Source organism: Gymnoscopelus braueri (genome assembly GCF_963280865.1).
Source record: "Gymnoscopelus braueri genome assembly, chromosome: 1".
NCBI classification, from domain to species: Eukaryota; Metazoa; Chordata; class Actinopteri; order Myctophiformes; family Myctophidae; genus Gymnoscopelus; species Gymnoscopelus braueri.
Genome location: NC_137603.1, coordinates 15,025,449 through 15,045,676, shown reverse-complemented (window position 1 = coordinate 15,045,676; position 20,228 = coordinate 15,025,449). Strand labels below are relative to the sequence as shown.

Genomic DNA, 20,228 nt, shown 5'->3' with positions numbered 1-20,228 from the left:
TGGTATGCGGACCGATAACACACAACCGAAAGGCAACAGAGGGGTGCGTACACAAATCGATTGCGGGACTAAGAGCGAGCACAAACACGTATGGTGTGTGCTCGAACCGTGGACGAAAAATCGTCGCATTCTTTGACGATTTTGTCCCCTAAACGGAACGGGAAGTGGGCCGTTTATCGAGCAGCGACACCGTGTATTTAGACGTTTCCACCCCTGCCGCTGCCAAGATGGTTTGGTCTGTAGTAGGTGGGCAGTGTTGCCATGTCCGCTTATTATAAGCCACTTTGGGCTTGTTTTTCTGTAAAGTCGCTTGTAAATATTGGTAGTTTACGGGTTGCGGTTTTTTGGCCTTGTTTCTAAAGTGTAGTTGCTTATTTGGGCTTGTTTCCTAATGTTGTTTAAACCAGTGGTTCTTAAACATTTACATGTCAAGGACACCCATATTAATATGTATGTACTACTATTTGTCCCTAACCCCCATCCGAAAATGTTTTGTGCCAGGGACTCCCGTACCATATTTGTGTTGTTAGAATGTTCAAAAAATAATTCACTTTTTTCTAAATAGCAGATCTACAAGCACACAATGCGTCACACCGTGACGCGTTGTAAGCTTGTCAATTGACTATTTTCAAATAGCTGATGAATATAAAAAGATTTAAATTACTCATGTGGCTTCTTTTGAGCTCGTTTTCATAGACCCGGTTGCGTGTTTCTCTCGCACAACCTGGCAACGCTGGTAGGTGGGTCTGTGGGGCGGTCGGTCGGCAGGACGTCGTAGATCAATGAACCGGACCGTAGGGTTTGGTCCATCCAGCGCTGGGCTGTTTAATGCATCTGACTGTATAGATGACAGATACGCACCAAGGCTATATTCGCGAATACTGTCCCAATATGCGGATGTTTTAGGCCTATAAGCTCTTAAACTAACCTTTTTCCGATTCTATTCTAGCGGTCCTTGTGTTGCTATAGTGGATATAAGAAGGAAATAATAGCATTAGCTCGTTGTAACCTCCAGGATGATCTTTGCAAACACAAGCAACCCGCTGAAGACCACCCATCGCAAGCAGGTAGGCCTGAAAAAAAAAGAAACACACATAATAAGCACTATATGGTCGACTTTTCGCACCTTCTCCCCGGAGGTAACGCGATGAAATACTCCAAAGAACAGCATATTCGACGAATTGTTATGACAAAGCAATAACGTAATCGTTAAATGACATTGGTAAGCCCTTCTCGGGGAGAAAAGGGGCAATAAATTACGATGAACACTTTTCGAGGCATCGAATCGCATCGGTATATGACTCATAAGATTGAGAACGGGGTGACCATTTATTAAAATGTCCCCCTTGTGCACTTTTGTTCAGCGGTTTATACAGTCAAAATGGGAATGGAATGGATACACCGAGGATGACGTTGGAGGCCGGATGGGGCTGGGGAGAGAGAAAGATGATCCATTCTTCAGCCTCAGGCATAATGGCCCATAGGCAGGCAGCAACTTTATTTCCCCAAGTCATCTGTAATTCTATAAACGATGAAATGCCAGTAGGATCACGTTGTAATGGAGCAAGAAGCAGATTTTTTTTATCCGTTTTCCATAACGGGGTCAGTAAACCGAGTGCATCCTGTGGCTAGCTAATAGCCTGGCTCCATAGTAAGTCAATGTGCAGGACTGAAGCATCCATATAAAACCTCTCGTGGAGAAACGTGACCATTTAACGTTATTATGACCCTTTATTTAATTAGGTATTGATGTATACATTCTGCTGGAGAGCAAAAACAGATATTTTTCCCATTTAGGATACATTGGGACGCTGTCTCATGCCGTGGGTCGAAGGGGGTCCCAACATGATTATGTGGGTGTGTGGGGGGGTCCCTAGATGACAGTAAAGTGACAATTAATTAATCAATACAAATAATAAAAAAAAGTGATAATAGTTCAAGATTATTTTAGGGGGTCGGGTCTGAAAAGGTTGAGAACCACTGATGTTAAGGGATCAGTTTAGAGGTCACATTCTCCTGTAAACACACATATCCACTGTTAGGACCACCGTCGTTGACTGACCTGATCTGTCTGTGCTTTGGTTACGGATGGATGCCACACCAGGAGAGAGAGAGAGGATTCAACTCACCTTGCCACACCCATGAGACAGAGTCTGAATCTAGCCACAAATAATTGCTTGTTGTGGTGCCTGTAGGGCCGAAGTCAATGAGGTTGTGGTGTTGGTGTAATAATGGTGCATTCTGCTTTGATGATGATGATGCTACTGTGTAACCTACAGTACCAATGTAATTTCCTTTCACTGGCTTCACTAACACAGTACTCCTGCAGTGTCTGAGGCCAGACGTCAACTCAGTTGGTGACATGACTCTTGGCAGGGAAAAAGTGCACAAAAAATGATACCAACATTAAAAAAAAATGTTTTTTTTTGTTTTAAACACCCATACACAGTTCAAGGTAAAATTATGCTATAATAATTTCTTCCAAGTTTTGTCTTTAGCATTGCGTTGGTGTTAGTTATAGATTTTGACAGATTAGGCCACATGCTATTGTTGACATTAATTTGTTGGTTGGTCAATGGACAGATGGTGTGAAGCTATACTCTTGTTGTATGGTTGACCCAATGGTTCACTGAATGACTGAATAACTCACTGAATGAGTTAGGAAGGAAATGCTTTGCATGTGAGTGATGTATGATTTGGTTCCGAATTAGAGTGTGTGTGTGTGTGTGTGTGTGTGTGTGTGTGTGTGTGTGTGTGTGTGTGTGTGTGTGTGTGTGTGTGTGTGTGTGTGTGCACGCACTTCTAATCATGAATACTGAAGCAGGAAGCAAGTAGTCAGGAGTCAGGACAGATTTGATTGCATAGTGAATCTGTATCCATGGCTCATGTTCAAGAATATAATACTGTCAGATATAGCATAACACATTTTAATAAGTTAACACATTTAAATAGGATAACACATTTATGCTCTTATGTTAACTTGCTTATTATGCTGTTATGCATATGATGTTCACACAATGTTTTAGGCCAGTGATGAAATATTAATGTGTTCAATCTTGCGTGTGTGTGTGTGTGTGTGTGTGTGTGTGTGTGTGTGTGTGTGTGTGTGTGTGTGTGTGTGTGTGTGTGTGTGTGTGTGTGTGTGTGTGTGCGCGTGCGTGCGTGCGTGTGTGTGTGTAGATGTGTACATTAAATTTGTGTTGGGTCAAGAAGGGCAATGATGAGAGGGGGCTGGACACTGAAAGTTTCCTTTTCGGGATACTTTATCTGGTTGTAATGCCAGTCAAACGTCTTTTGTGTGTGCCAGATCAGTATTCTCAGACATTCTTTACGAAATCTGTCGTCATTATTGGCCCAAAAGGGTTTTCAGTCATTTCATCCAGCTTCAATACTTTGCTGACAGTCAGTTTCCTGTGTGCAGTCCTATCCAATGGCTCCATCCAGTCCCAGCAGCAGCAGCAACAGCAGCAGCACGGGTTGGGAGCAGCTCAGTAAAACAAACCTGTACATCCGTGGTCTGCCCCCTGCTACTACTGACCTGGATCTGGTCAAACTGTGCCAGCAGTGAGTATTCACACACAACTAGGGATGGGACGATAATCGTTATTATCGTGTATCGTGATAAAAAAAACAACTCACAATAATCGTATCGCAGAGATTTTAATTTATTGTGAAATTGTCCTCCGTCATACACTAGGATGAGTTAGCTTTTGTTGAGCTGTCAACTCAGTACCACTTAGTCTTGATCAAACGGACCTGTTAAAGAGCGCATTTGGTACGCTCTTATTTCACTCTACCCAAATCGATTTTTTTCTACGAGCTTGTAGATCGGCTATTTTTGGCAAACGTTCTCCCCAGAATAGCGATGCTGGGTATTCAAGTGGTTATCAACAGTGACATTTTAAGTTTTAAGCATATTTTGATAATTGCGATAACATCGTTAATCGCAATGATGTTTGACACAATAATCGTGACATTTTCATTTTCATATCGTCCCATCCCTACACACAACAACATGATGAGTGATAATATGTTTTGAGAGCACACCTTTGGTGACACGCTAAAAGGTTTTTCAATGGTGGATCATCAAGTATCAATATACCACATCAATAATAAGGCTATTGTCCTCGCAGCTGACCCCTGTTCAAATCATCCTGCATGTCGCCCCACCTCTCTCTCCCACCTTTCCTGTTTCTCTCTCTTCACTGTACTATCAAAATAAAATTGAAATGGCAAAACATAATCTTAAAAAAAATATTTATTCATTTCTGTGTTATGGGTAGCAACAGGAAGTTATAAAAAGGTTAGTGATATAAGTGGTCCATTGAATATGCTTGACAGTATAGGCTACAGTCCCACCACTTAGTGCAGTGGATTCTGAAGTTCTGTATCGTCTCTCTCATCCTCAGAATTACAAGCATATGGGAGGGTCATTCAACCATGTAACCAGCAGCAGCAGCTGTTTGCGTCGTGTTTGCTTGTGTTTTGTTCCTCTTCCCAATGGTGTTTGCCAGCACAAAGCAGAAATGAAAGGGCTTTTCATAGCAACAAGGCTTGAATGGCGATGGAAGCTAAGCATTTAGTCTGTATGGTGTGTGTGTAGGGTTGTCACGACATTTTACTTGACGATTGTCATATACAGATACAGATACAGATACAGATAATTGCGATTAACGATTTAATTGTGTTTTTGGCATTGAACATTGGACCATATAAAAATCTACATCTTCTAGGCTTCATAAGCAAGAATTGCACGAGGCAGATATGACAAATAATGTAACAAAGAAATGACTGACATATTTAATAATAATGTAATAATCCATTTTTTTAATAGTGGAAATAGACGATCTACAAGCTCACAATGCACTGCGCTGTGAGCTTGTAGATCTGCTATTTCCGCTATTTAAAAAAAAAAAAAATCAGCATGGAAATCATTATGACGATTATGCAAAATAATTTAGATTATCTCAAATAATTGCGATCAGACGATTATGTAATAATTGTGACAGGCCTACTGTGTGTGTGTGTGTGTGTGTGTGTGTGTGTCTGTGTGTGTCCTAGTATAAAGAAATCTGTGGGATAGTTCATGTTGGTTTTATGCAGGTCTTGCATCATGAGTGTGTCTCTACGATGATTTGTCAACATGTCTACTCCTTCTACTGTTTTGACTTTTAATGCTGTATTCTAATTAGCTGTCATGAATCTAACTTTTATACTTTTGTGATATTTGTCATTTGGCTAATATAATTTTTTGGTCAGTCATGTTTTCACAAATGAATTCCAAAATGGAAAGAGACATACAGTAGAGACATGGGCATTGGCACATACAAAAATAACAGTATTACTGTAAAATCTTTCTGTGGACAGGTGTCGAAAACTAGCACTTGTGCTATATACACTTTAAGCAATGCATCTGGTTCGTCCAATGTAATTGTGATGTCCATGCCAAATAAATAAACATAACATAAAAATAACATAATGTACTTTAAATATACAGCATCACTGTATATTAGACATAACGGTCGGTCTGTGATGTCATATTTTGCGTGGTACGTCATACATATTTCATGATAGTAATCTTCATGTGCATGTGCTCTCAGGTACGGCAAAATCCAGTCCGCAAAGGCAATCCTGGATAAGACGACCAACAAATGTAAAGGTAGGTATTAGTTGATGAGGTTTATGTAAATGGTGTTGTAGGACAACATTTAACATTACTTGGTTCCTGTCAAATCGAAGGATGTTTTTATTTAAAAAAAATATGTTTTCAATATTCCTATTTGACCGATTATAGGTTATGGCTTTGTGGACTTTGACAGCCCAGCCGCAGCTCTGAAGGCCGTGCACGCTCTCAAAACCAGCGGGATCCAAGCCCAGATGGCCAAGGTGAGATATGCTGGCATACGTATTCATTTTCACATGCATGGGTATCTTGTACGTATGTACAGTGTGTGTGTGTGTGTGTGTGTGTGTGTGTGTGTGTGTGTGTGTGTGTGGTTTTGTTTGTTTTGTGCGGGTTTGGGCTTCGTTGATGCTTGTATGTGTCCGTGTGTGTGTGTGAGTTTGAGAGAGACAGTGAAGTAGTCACATGGCCTCAGCTGACTGGCTGTTCTTCCTGTGACCCCATTTACATTCACTGCAGAAACCAGATGTCACATTTCTCTCTGCCAAATACCCCATCAGTCAACAGTACAAGCACAAGCACATGGACCAGCAGCTCCCTGCCCCCAAACCATCCCTCCATTCTAGCCTGGCTCCATAGATTAATGCAGATTAGTACTGTAGGTAGCTGAATTGTTAGCCATTTAGCATTCATGCTAATTTATGTTAGCATCTGCACAATATCAAATCCTTTGGTCATACAACTTCTGATTTTAGATAATGCTATATCACTGGGATTAATTAAAGTATGGCTTTCTTTGGATTTCTTTGGATAATAAGAGATTCTGTGTTTTGGCCTCGAGTGCATGATTTGTGTTTCAGCGTGTCCTGGTACATAGTAGAATTTCTCTGGGTCATCATTTCCCTCATAACCTTCCCTAGCTCTGACTGTGTCCCTGTATTGCACGGTAGAAACTTCCGAGATGAAGGGTTAATTTTGAGAGATGGGTATCAAGCTGCGAGTCCTAGGAGGACATGCATGTGATGTGGTAGCTAAGCTACGTTACTCTCCTGCTGCAGGCTTTAGGGCAGGCCTTAATCTACTCCACAGTAGAGGAAGTGGAGTGTGTGTGAGGGTGAGGGGTGGAGGGAGCATGAGTTGGAGAAATAAATTATTGAAGACGCCTTCATTGTCTTAGCCTACATCCGATGCCTTCTTCCAATTCCAGTTAGCCTCACTGTCATCCCAATCATGATTTAGTAACATGGATTCTTGATGAGAGAAATGGTTATCTTATCTTTCCTGTTTCTATGGTGCAAATTCACCAGCTAATGAAGGAGTAGCATAGCAGCTGAACCAGTGTTTGAGTGCAGTGTTTGAATTAAGCGTGAAAGAATATCTCAAAAACAGAATTCTGGAATAATGAGATCAACCAGAAATGTGTAGTTCCTCGTGAAATTGCGAGGGCTGCAAGCAGCAATTTAGAATAGTAGAAAAAAAGAAAAATAGAAATGTTCAGTCTCGGGACACCCGCTGGTCTAGCGGTCCAGGCGCATACCACATATAGGCTCTAATGCAGTCTGACAGCGTGTTGCGGGTTTGAATCCCGTTCCCGATGACCTCTGCTGTGTGGCACTCCCTGTCCCTCTCTCCCTGTTTCCTGTCCATCTCCACTATCTACTATCAATAAAGGTAGAAAGAGACCAAAGAATATCTTTTATTAAAAAAAAAGAAATGTTCAGTCGCAGGCAGTGTTTGTCTTGTCTGTGTTGTGCGTGACTGTAGGCTTGGCTACAGTTGCCCAGCTTGGAGCACCTGTTTCCATTCTCCTAATTGTCAACAGTTACACACAAACCTGCATAGCTGGTAGTACGCGGGTGGAGGTGGAGGGGTATAGAGGTCGGGGGTGTGGCTATGGAATAATTAAATCAATAAAGGCATTGAAAAACAAAGACATGTATACCAATACAAAACAATATTAGATATTGTGGGGTGTGCCCCACCAATGGCCAAGTAGGATGTAAGCACAAAATGGCTACCATGTGAATATGGTCAATTTCATAGACATGACATGCAGCACATCACACCACACCACACAGTACATGACATTCACTACCATGGTCGCTTTTCCCTCTTTGTTTTGTTGAGCAGCAGCAGGAACAGGACCCCACAAACCTCTACATCTCCAACCTGCCTCTCTCCGTGGATGAGCAGGAACTGGAGAGCATGCTCATGCCGTTCGGCCAGGTGGTCTCCACAAGGGTCCTCAGAGACTACAGCGGCAACAGCCGAGGCGTGGGCTTTGCCAGGTGAGTTTAAGAAGATGTTTTAGTTTTAAGTTAACCTTGGGTCATAAACAAACAACATAAACAAACAACACAGCAGATTCTGCTTATAAATAAAATACCAGGTCCTGGTACTTTATTTGGCTTCTTCTGGTTTCTCGTTTATGGAGCTCAGAAGCAACATATAAATATGATCAACAATATTTGCACTTATAGCTGCATGGCCATTGGCCAGGTAGCTATAAAACCCAAGATTCTACCTAAGTTAAACATGACTATAAGGAGAATTCTGCATGTGACCGTTTTAATTCATAAACCTGGCTGTTGAAATCCCGGTAAAAGGATTTAGGGCTCTTTGTATATTTGAAGGTGATTTAGCTAGGGTTATTGATTCTTCCCTCAGGATGGACACAACAGAGCAGTGTAATGCCGTGATCTCCCACTTTAATGGGAAATTCATCAAGACGGCGACGGGAGCCCTGGGTATGAATCCATTCGTTCTTTGTTTAAACTTGGTTGTGTCAATAGATAACGATGTTGATGATAACTATTAGTGAGGAACAATGACGTGAAGCTTTCTAACCGTTCATCTCCTCTGTCCCAGCCCCCTCTGAGCCCCTCCTGTGTAAGTTTGCAGATGGCCAGAGGAAGAAACACACTCACAGTCCATTTGTTCCCAATGGACGAACATGGACTAGGGAAGGGGACCTGAGACTAGTATGTATCTCTCTGCCACTGTGCCTCTTGTAATCTCTCACCAGCCTCTGTTGCCCTGTGTGATATTGTATTGAAGGAATAATAGATTATGAAACACTTTTATGAGAGGAATTTAATTGATTGTTTAGTTTTTGTTCTTCTGGTGTTTGTAGCTATGTCATGGCAGCTTTTTAAAGTGTAACTCAACACCTGGCCAAATTTGCCTTTTGCTGCCCTCTAAAGGAAGACAGGTAAAAATAGGCTTGGCTGACCTTGGTACGCTGTGGTGTAAGCTACACAGCTGCAGCTAATAAGATTAATAATATTTGTGTTAGCTTTAGGTGTACTGGTGAGTAAGCACTAACAATGTTGTCAATGCCCTATTTTTAACCTTCTATACTATAGAAGGTAAAATATAGTGCATATCTTACACTATGATTGGATAAACCAGTCAGATTGAAAAAGTAATGCTCGTTTTCTTTGAGTTCACCTCCCCCGCGGCGGGGCGGGGCCTTCCCGTCCAAAAAAGAAATGACGTCTCGGAGGTACAGAGACTAAAGGCCCGTTCATAGTCCCTAGATGGGTCTAAAACGTGCGTCAGGGGGTGAGGGATTCCGTCCGTTCTTTACGGACGCATGCATAGTCACTCACGTTATTTAGGGGTTATTTTATTTATTTTAAAGTGTACAGGCGTAATACACCTATTCATCCACCAGATGGCAGTCGCGAGAGTATGTACCGGTACCTATAATGTTGCCATGTCTGCTTACTATAAGCGACTTTGGGCTTATTTTTCTGTAAAGTTGCTTGTGAACAAACAAGCAATTTTGTATTGGTGGTTGCGGTTTTATTTGGGCTTGTTTCTAAAGTGTAGTTGCTTATTTGGGCCAATTATTATTTAAACCAGTGATTCTCAAACATATATATTGTAGATCTGCTATATCCTAGTCGATTCTTTTGGGCTTGTTTTCATAGACCTGGTTGCTTATTTCGCTCACAAAACCTGGCAACACAGCCAGCTGCAGCTAACAACATGAAGCTACCATTGTAGCATCTAGCCAAAACAACGCAATAAAAGACACAAACTAGTCCACAAACTAGACAAAAACAATGGTTGTCTACAAAACGTGAGTTTCGACCCCTACTGCACTGTGCTATATATGCTATATATTGTCACAGACCGTGGATCGACGGGTCTAAGTACTTTTTACGTCTAAGTACATTTACTCAAGTACTTCCACCAACCAACGTGGGTCTTTTTTTGGAGAAAGAGGGCCCGAGGAAAACTTTTTTTCCTTATACTGCCAACGGGCTCCACTGGTACTACAGGCCGCTACAGGCAACGTACAAACGAACGTACGTCGGCCTGACGGTGAATGTCGACTGCACGGACGGAAATCCTGGAGCCGTAAGTGACGGAGGGGGAGACAAAAACGACAACGCAAGGAGCGCTGGCGCTCGTTACGTCTCCTTACGTCCGACTATGAATGATACTTAAGGGGGACGATGATTTACGATTTTGTCCCTATCGGAACATAACTCGGGACGGCGCTGAGTCGGCTGAAGGTGACTTTGCAACGCTCGGCATGGTACCTCTCGTGGCTCAAGTCCCCTTCAGACGACGCGCCTCCGTCGGTGAAAACAAGTGCACCTTTTTCAACCTGACTGGTTTTCCAATCATACTGTGAGTGTGACACATATATTAGTTGTATATATGTTGCAGAGTGGCTCAGAGCCTCCACCTGAAGACCAAAAGCATGATAATTCCCCTAGCCAATGGAGGATTCCCCTTTAGGCTAGTGAATAAGATGTTTGGCTTTAGTGTCCCTTTAGTGATCTGGGTTCGAATCCCAGGCGTTCCATTGTTGCCGTGACCCGGATCGGGTTTCCCGATGGGGGAGTGAGTGTAGCAGTGGCTCAGAGCCTCTGCCTGAAGACCAAAAGCATAATATCTCCGCCGGCTAAGGCTAGTGGATAAGATGTTTGGCTTTAGTGTCCCTTTAGTGATCTGGGTTCGAATCCCAGGCGTTCCATTGTTGCCGTGACCCGGATCGGGTTTCCCGATGGGGGAGTGAGTGTAGCAGTGGCTCAGAGCCTCTGCCTGAAGACCAAAAGCATAATATCTCCGCCGGCTAAGGCTAGTGGATAAGATGTTTGGCTTTAGTGTCCCTTTAGTGATCTGGGTTCGAATCCCAGGCGTTCCATTGTTGCCGTGACCCGGATCGGGTTTCCCGATGGGGGAGTGAGTGTAGCAGTGGCTCAGAGCCTCTGCCTGAAGACCAAAAGCATAATATCTCCGCCGGCTAAGGCTAGTGGATAAGATGTTTGGCTTTGGTGTCCCTTCCCATGCGGGAGACCGGGTTTGAATCCTGGCCGTTACATGTAGTAATAGAATATATACTAAATAGTATTTAACCTTTCGAGGGCAGCAAACTCACAAATTTGGCCTGGTTTTGAGTTAAGGCAAATAATAGCGTTGCCTGAATCACATCTTGTGATATTTTGAAAACAAGCTGAACTTATTAGCTATTTTTGATATTTGTACACGACTCCTTTGTATGATAATTTATAAAATAGGCCTTGAGTGATTCATATTTAATCGCATTACTCAAAAAACAATTGTGTTGTGCCCAGTGTGAATACACTTTAACATTCTGCATTCTGTACCTTTCAGGGCACAATGACTCTCACCTATGACCCCTCTTCAATACCTATGCAGAATGGGTACGTTGCATACAGGGCTGTTAAACATATTAGATTTCCAGATCAGCTGCAAACTTTACATTCATTTGTTCTTTTTTCCAATGCTCTCTGCTGGATAGGTTCTACCCTTCTCCTTATCCTTTGGCCAATAGGATGATGACTGCACAGTCTACCATGAGTCCCTACATGTCTCCAGTCTCTGCCTACCAGGTACTGTCAAAGACTCCTTGGACTTGATTCACAGTGGCTTGTGTTGTTCTCACATGATGTGCTTATGTATGTACACTGGTCATGCTACTGTGGCCTATGTGCTTTTTTTGTTTATGTGCACGCAAAATAGCAAGCATAAAGCCAGTGCAGCAGACCCGCAGCACATGTGTGGCAAAAATGGTGGATAATGAAATTATGTTGCGCTGAAACATGTCAGGAACTTGCATTCTTGCATTTCTGGTGTTAAAGTGAAACTGGTTATCTATCAAATCCTGTGACTCCTGTAAATGCCCCACCCGCCCCATTATATGCATATTTCCCAAGATGCTTTGCATAGTGAGATAAAATTATGTAAAAAGTAAAAGAAAAGCCTTCACCTAGCGTCCATGAGTGAGTGAGTGAGTGAGTAAGGGGGCAACATTTGTCTGTCCATAGTGGCAGTGGCAGTCTGCAGCGCCTTGGGTAATAAGGTGATAGATAGCTTGGATCATAACATGAAACTAACCAGACCAAAGTGAAAAGGTCAGCTCCCCAAAAAATGAGTCTGATGACAGCACGAGTGAAACGCAGTTTCCTGAGTCTTTAAATATAATGGAGGAAGTGACGAGTGGAGCAGTCTGCATTCGGAGTGGAAAAGAGAGATCTGATTTAAGTGTTTACTGGGAAAGCATTGTAATGCCAGGCAATGTGACTAAATAATGTGTGGACACAGTCAGAATAGGAGACACATGTTAATGTTAAGGTATAAAAGTCGGGACCCTCGAGGTTGTGTGTATATACATGTGGGTGTGTATGTGCACAGGTTTGGTGCGAGTGTGACTGTGCGAGTATTGTGGAGATAATAGAGGATTTTATTTGAATGCAGTTTGTAACTTTAAGTGAAAGTTTTCATTGAAGAACCCCGTTCTCTTCCTCTCTGTCTCCATCTTTCTCTCCACCTCTAATTCAGGTACAGAATTCTTGGATGGCACATCAACATCAACCTTATATCATGCAGCACCCGGTAAGAGACCATTTTGTTAGAATGGTCACTCATATGGGCCTACATTTTTGATATTGTAACTCAATTACAATTACAACTGAATTGCTTATAGTGACACTAAACTACTCCTCATTTGGCTGCGGAACCCCTCAGAGGAGTCCCTAGACCCCACTTTGAAAACCACTGCCCCCGTACTATGTATGGAAAAGGCAAATGTGCCTAACACAGCTAAGAACAGAGAATGTTACTTTAATCAGCCTGTTCTGCTGACTAAGTTAAACTAACAACTTCCACAGAAGAGCTGAATTCTGGGAAACTGCCATCCTGTGTGTGTGTGTGTGTGTGTGTGTGTGTGTGTGTGCGTGTGCGTGTGCGCGTGTGCGTGTGTACGTGTGTGTGCGTGCGCGTGTGTGTGCGTGCGCGCGCACACGAATAAGGGAGAAAGAGCGACTGTGCATGCATGTGTGTATGTGATTCTGTGCCTGGGTGCTGCCAGGCTGCAGAAATGGAAGAATGGAAATGATATACGCCCCCACCCCGCCCCCACCCTTCATGCAGTCCAGCAGGAAATGCCTGGGGCAGAGACAGTCTTATGACTCTGAGGCTGTATGACTCCTCCAACAGATGGTTTCCAGTAGAACAAGTGTCTGTGCTGGATTCTCCCCTCCCCCGCCTTTGCCTAGGAAATGCTCTATTCCTTAGAAGTGTTGAGATTAAAGGGAAAGCCAGCATGTAAATGGCAACTGAAGACCCTAATAAATGAACGTTGCGTTGTATATTGACATTCACGCAGAACTTCTATCCGTGCCTATTCTTTTTCCCCTGGTAAATGTTGTGTCCTGCATGCTTTGTGGGCCAATAAATGCCAATTATATTATAACCCATGCTATATTCTTGCTAATTATTAATAAAACTCCTTTTAATAGGGAGATGTGTCTGGGAGGCAATTTGAAACCCGCTATTTCTGTATTCCGCATGTAACTCGCTCACTTGTGTAGAGCCGCTATCTGAATGTACTGTAACTGAAAATGAACTACTTTTCAATGCAGGCCGCTGTTATGTCTCCCTCTGTGGATCCCTCCATGTCACTGCACCCCACAGGCATACTTACTCAGCAGATGAGCCATATGTCATTGGGAAACACTGGAGCGGTGAGGAGATACGCCGCATCGCCATGCATATCGAACACACAGAAATGGAGAGCATGTATAGACATAATGACACTAGAACATCACTTAATAAGCAAATGAAAATGCCATAAAGGCAATGCATGTGACATTTTCAAATGAGACACAAAAAGGACATTATCTCTAATGTCCCTTAGGCACAAAACCTTGTATGTCCAAAATCGTTACTTTTCAAGAAATGGAACCTGTGTTCCGATCTGATCCGATGTATTATTTGTCACAAGCTCTCGTTAATGCTTTTCATCGATTAAATATTGATGAAAACCCACAGACAGACTTAACCACTTTCATCTTGGCATTTTGGGCATGTAATTATAGGCAAATAATTATATAATTTTTTTATTCAGATGTACAACTTCACAATACATTGTGATTTTGTATTTTATTCATATAACATTGTATAAAATAGAGCATTCATTTATTAAAAAAAACATAAAAAGATGAAATTTAAAGATGCAAGGTTTCAGCCCGACAGCGAGGACATATCGGTTGTGTTGTGGGGTTAATGTTCCATTAGCAGCCATAAAACTGAGCAGTTGTCTGTGCGTCTCTGAAGCACCACTGATGTTCTACTGGAAGCTTTACCCCAGTGATGTTCTACTGGAAGCTTTACCCCAGTGATGTCACTAGTAGGGCTGGGCAATTAACCCATTAACCCATTAAGATCTGAGGCGATTCTTTAAAAAATTCTAAATCCTAAAGGTCCTTACACACCGGGGCGATTTTTTTCATGCGAATAATACGTTTTTTTTTAAACCTTATAAAGTCAATGCAAGCTTCCACACCAGTTTCGCGGAGCGAAAAAAGCGTCTTTTAATTATTCGGAACGAGTCCGAATTTTGCGTATATTCGCATAACCGCCTTAACAGTTTTTGGAAAAAAAATCTAAACATTTTTTTTAAAATATTTTTCAAAAATAGCAGATCTACAAGCTCATAGCGCGGCACTCGGTGCCGCGCTATGAGCTTGTAGATCTGCTATTTTTGAATAGCCAAAGAAATCTAAAGTGACACAGATGCGTTCCAGGTCTTAATGGATTAAGACCTGAGGCCGATTCTACAAATGCTAAATTCTAAATCAGTAGTTCTCACACTTTCAAGATTTTTCAAAAATGTTAAAAAAATAGCAGATGTACAAACTCGCAGCGCGGCACGAAGTGACGCGCTGTGAGCTTGTAGATCTGCTATTTTTTAATAGCCATCGCTAAAATCTAAAATGACACGGATGCTTTCCCGGTTTTAACGGGATAACCGAAAAATGTATCAAACGATATTTAGAACCAATAACCGACTTTTCTTTTTGTTTAGTTTTTCTTATTGAATCAATAAACCGAACAAAATAAAGCGAATAGATCTTTTATAATCGACTAAATCGATTAGTCTGATTAACCACTTACTGTGTAGGCTGCACTAGCCTGCCTGCTTTCGTGTATAGAGGGGCGGGTTTAAAATCAGCGCGGAGAGAATGCGCCTGATCCCATTGGTTCACCGATCTGTCCGTCAGCCCCCGCCCCGTCAACACAACATTACGAGCGACGCCCACTGCACTCTGGTTGGTTGGGGAAATGAAACACTTCCTATACCGGGTACACCGACACGCTGGTCCAGGCTTTTATTTTTTAGCAAAACTAAACAATAAAAGCCTGGCGATCGAGGCTACTTACTGTGAGATTGTATATGAGATTGTCTATGATAAACATCAACAATTTAATGAAACACACATCAATCAATGTGATAGTGTCCCCTTGTGAGCTTGTAGATCTTTTATTTTCTTCTCTTTTGTTTTGTTTTGTGATGAAAGATTTTGACTTTTTTTTTTGCCTGTATTGACATGCCCAAAATAAGGATGCCAGGTTGAAAATTGTTAAAAACGTATTTTTTCTTTTTCATTTTTACAGTACATTGCAGCAAATCAAGTGCAAGGAGGCTACATCCCACAATACCACAATATGCAGACTGCATCTGTAAGTATAGCGTGAGCTTCCTCTCAAACCTGTCCCACTGACAAACCTGCTCATGGAAAAAATCAACATATCAATACACTGTAAAATCCTCAGTGTTAATGTAACTCTGAGTGTGTCAAATGGAACCAAAACGTTGGTTCCATTTGTACACTCTCAGTTACATTAAAGACGGGGTGCCATGATTTTCAGTGATTTTTCCCCACCCTAAAACATAATCATCAGGTATTATGGTTATACTAGGAGGAAGATTTTTTTCAAAAAAAGTGTACAGAAATTGTTAAAATTATGTTTTTATGTGGACACGCCTCCAGTTCATTAAGTATACCTGGTTCTCACCTTAGCACCTCCTCCACCACCTTAGCACCACCCACCTGTCCTAGTCCCTCCTCCTCCTCATGCCCACACCTGTTGTGTTATGATAATGAGGGGGAGGGTATATTTTTACTATGTCACTAAAGCGCTGTTTCTCTATTGGCACGTTTGACCCTCAAGGTTTCAGCCTCCAGGTGGAAACTCAAAATAGTCAGAGAAGACATAAAACACCATAAAAACACCACCAGGGGGCTTAATGAAGTTCTATCAACCTCATAGACACACATGAAAAACAGAAAAAGTGCAAAACCATGGCACCACCTCTTTAACATTGAGGCGTACAGAGTGTACAGTACAGTGTACAGTCCATCAAACATTTGCATCCTCAAACCCATGAGTTTTATCTAGGGACCTGGTTTCTTAAAGCTTTCAAATCAAATATATTGTAATTTGTGAAGTTCTTTTTTTTTCTCATTGTGAACATCTCAATCCTCCTCAGGACAATGGCACTCAGCAACAGGTGGATTCATCTAACAACTCTTCTCCTTATAGTCAACACAGCAAGTAACCGTACGTATGTATTTTTACTTACCACCAGCCATTGCTGAATGTTTCCACATTCATAAAATGTCATAAAGCGACATTATAACTTTGGACACTTTATTATAATAACTGTTTTTTCCTGGTGACATTGGTGCAGAAACATATTGATTGACATTTTTGATGATATTTATCCTTGCTGTGTTTTTGATTTTAGCCTTTGATTACCCCCTTGTAATGGAGGATGTTGGCAATTGTTGATGGCATCACGTTGATAGCAGTCATGGCCTTCTTTGATTGGACCAGACCCATGAACACTTTGCACAGCCTCAACTTTTATGGTGGAACATTATGACCATGTAAAATGGACTCAAGCAGCTGGCAAATCAAGGAAAAAACAAGTTTTATTTTGATAAGAAACGTGTACATTTTCGTCTTTTCCAAGGATTCTCAAACAAATGCCATAGGATACCCATGTGTGATGTGATATTCAAACTGCATGAGATTTAAATATTTTTCCCTGAGGAAAATTTCAAAGATTTTATAGTTAGTTTATTTGTGAAATATAAAAAAAATGCTTGCTTGCACTGAAATCTCGATGTTGCTTTGTTTGGGTTTTATCGGTTGTCATGAAGTAAATCAATTTTCTACTACATAGGACAACTGTTACAGACAACATCCTTAGAAAATTAATGAATTTATTATTGGAAATTGTGCCTTCTTTACGCCACATTAAACATCCTGCTACCAATCTAAAGGAACTGTAGGCTGATAAGGTATCATATTGTAATTGGTTGATCACAATATGTGTTAACTCATGAGGAATCCATGGAGTGCTTGATTGATTCATTTCCTGGTAGCAATAAAGACAACTAGAGTCCAGCTGCAATACACACAAGATAAAATCGTGACAAGCTCACAGCAAAGCAATTCCATCATCTTTTTTCCCTGTTATATTTTTTTTTACTTTGAGATGTGATATTAACCAAGAGCTGTACTTTTATTAAATTACATAAAGTTTTACACAGAATGAAATTCATTGGGAGATTTTTTTTTCTTTTCGTTTTTGTTTTTCTCTAGAGGTCAGTGTGACCAATGATCTACCTCATTCTTCTGTGTGTGCTGGTGTGGTCGGGTTTGCAGGTACAGCCCTCTTTCACCACAATGGACTACGCAGAATAAAAGCCACGCTCAGGAGCTGGCTGATTAGGACTTTGATGTCTCCCACATTAAATAGTTCTCTTCTTGGTCTGCAGAAATCCTTGCGCTTTGCCTCAACTTTATTTGTCTTTTCTTCCACCCAACCACCCACCCACCCACCCATTTTTTTCTTCTTTTTGTTGTGATGCAATGTTTGAGAGATTCTGAAGTCAAACATCTAAAGTCCAATTTATGCTTCATTATATATAGTAAGACTGTCCGCGAGCACCACTGTCATACAGCGAAGTATACATTGGGCTTAACTGGCTTTTCTGCTTTAAATGACGTTTTCCTGAAACGTCGTGGAGATGAGAAAAAGGATTTGATACCTTTATTTAGCGCATTCTCCTGCCAACTCTACAAAATATTAAGGGGCAGATTCTGAGATGAGACACTACTGTCCTTTACCTCTTCTCTGTTTTCCCTGAAATGGACAAACTGCCACTCTTTTTTGGTTGCAGTGTTGTTATAGCAATGTCTTCTTTGACCAAATCTGAATTTTGGCACTTCTGTCATACTGCATATTAAATAATAAATGCCAACGATATTACTTTTGTTAATACGGAAAAAAAAAAAAACTATTCTCGCTTGACTCTCACTACATGTATAACAATGTAGGTCTATGGAAATGACATTTATGTGTGAAGTAGTTTGAGAACAGTGATATTTCATTAGAAATGACATTGGGAATTTGATATAATCCTAGTTGATTATAGTGGATGTGTAAGGTACTGATTGATGGCTGATGATGATGAGGAGGTAGATAGCATTTGTTTGGACAAAAAAAAAAAACCCGCAACCCGTAATTTCTTTTATAATTTTAGCCAAAAGAGAAATAAATGTGACTGTTTTCTGTTTGTTTTTTATTTCCATGTCTAGCAGGAATGAAAAAAGAAAGAAAAAAGATTCATTGTACATGTTACCATGATTATTTCCCCCTGCCACTCTCACCTGACTCTGTGCTGGATTCATCATCCTTTCCTTGCTCTTTCCTTTGAAAACATTTGAATAAAATCAGTGCTCAAACAAATCTCTTGTTTATCTCAGACATGATCCTGTCAACGTTAGTAAAGAAAGACCCAGATATTATATACATTTCTTTTAGCATACAGCCAGTTAGTCAGTTGGTTATCTACACTGGCTCCTTTGAATCTATGAGCAGTAGAGGGTGCTGTGAGTCAAAGTTGTCCAGCTAACCCCTATTCCTAATTCTTGGCTTGTCTACACTGACTCATGTGAATGTCTCTACTATCAGCAGCAGAGGGTGCTGTTAGTCAAAGTTGCCCAGCTTACTGTATGTCTATTCAGAACTTATTTTTCAAACTTTGGTCATGTTTTATCACGATCGTCTAGTGTATCATCTCGAGTTATAATGCAATGTGATCTGATGAGTGCGAGAGAAAAGTGACACATGCGAGATGTAATCTGGTCCTTTCTGACACTATTTGCAGCATACAGCCTTTGTAGTGGTAGTCTTTACACTGGGTCTATACTTCTTAAGCCCAGAGGCTTAGTGCAGCTGATGCCAGAGACGTAAAGGCACCATGCTCCTGTCTCTTACCAGCCAAAAGGATCAAAATGGTCCGGATGCAAGATTAGTCATCACACCCACTGTTACCCCGATCCCCATCTCCAGAAATATACATGGCCCGTGCACACAGAGACATCAATCATGTGGTGGGGGTATCAATTCTTTGAACATAAGGAACATGGTTAGTGGTTTGAAGAGTCCCCACCCCTTTTCTTCTTCTTTCTTTTAACTCTCCACAGCTGAGAAGACACATGGCACTGTCCCTCGAGAGAGAGGCCAAGGTCATACCGAGGGCACAGACTCAGTAGAATACTTTTGTCATGTATTTTACGATGGTACAGCAAATGCATATTTCTGTGTCTGTGCTGCTATAATAGGCCAATGAAAAGGATGTTAACACTTTAAATTGTAGGTTCTTTAGGGAATAAACTGCTGCAACAGACTACTATTGTTGATATGACTGGCATTCTTTGATAATGCTTCAGGATAAAGTAAGTGACAGTCAAATGGGGCAGTCAAACACACATTTAAAAGTTTTCCCTCAGCACTACAATACATTACCATTACGACAGGGCCGCTTTCTTGACATATCCATCAGCATCATTTTGCTTTTCTGTCTGCTGAATATTAGGGACATTGTTACAAACAGACCAATCTGGTTTGACAGGGACTATTAATGCCCTGTATGAGACTAAACTGTATGCTGCATTGTTGGAAACCTGAACTTTTTTTCCCCTTTTACTGAGAAGCTTTTGACTATATACTCTATGACCAATGCACCCCTCTTTTGACTTGTCATCTGTGACTCTGCAGAATTCCTTCTTTCGGCTTGCACTTCAGTCATATTCATTCATAATTGATGCCCCATTATTTGCCTACACACACATATGCATGTGTAGACAAATTAATTCCAGCCATACCACTACAGAAAGGGGACACTATACAGGGCCAGTCTCCTCCTCACTGGAGAGGAAATTAATCGAGCTTCAGTAAACACCCACCCACACACGCTAACAG

The 20,228-nt window shown here is 41.3% G+C and overlaps 1 protein-coding gene across 2 annotated transcripts; it reads left to right on the top strand.

Moving 5' to 3' along the window:
* Positions 1-747: 747 nt before the first annotated feature.
* Positions 748-18,710, top strand: rbms1a (RNA binding motif, single stranded interacting protein 1a). 2 transcript variants are annotated; one of them, XM_080425178.1, is made up of 14 exons: positions 748-1,067; positions 3,422-3,564; positions 5,601-5,659; positions 5,795-5,886; positions 7,754-7,911; positions 8,291-8,370; positions 8,492-8,604; positions 11,258-11,307; positions 11,406-11,496; positions 12,446-12,499; positions 13,528-13,629; positions 15,563-15,628; positions 16,440-16,510; positions 17,561-18,710. In XM_080425178.1, the coding sequence occupies exons 1-13, from the start codon at positions 1,017-1,019 to the stop codon at positions 16,506-16,508; spliced, it is 1,128 nt and encodes a 375-aa protein (XP_080281304.1). In that variant the 5' UTR covers positions 748-1,016; the 3' UTR covers positions 16,509-16,510; positions 17,561-18,710. The 2 variants fall into 2 exon arrangements, with proteins under 2 accessions (XP_080281304.1, XP_080281303.1); XM_080425177.1 differs by having other exon boundaries at positions 16,698-18,710.
* Positions 18,711-20,228: the final 1,518 nt, after the last annotated feature.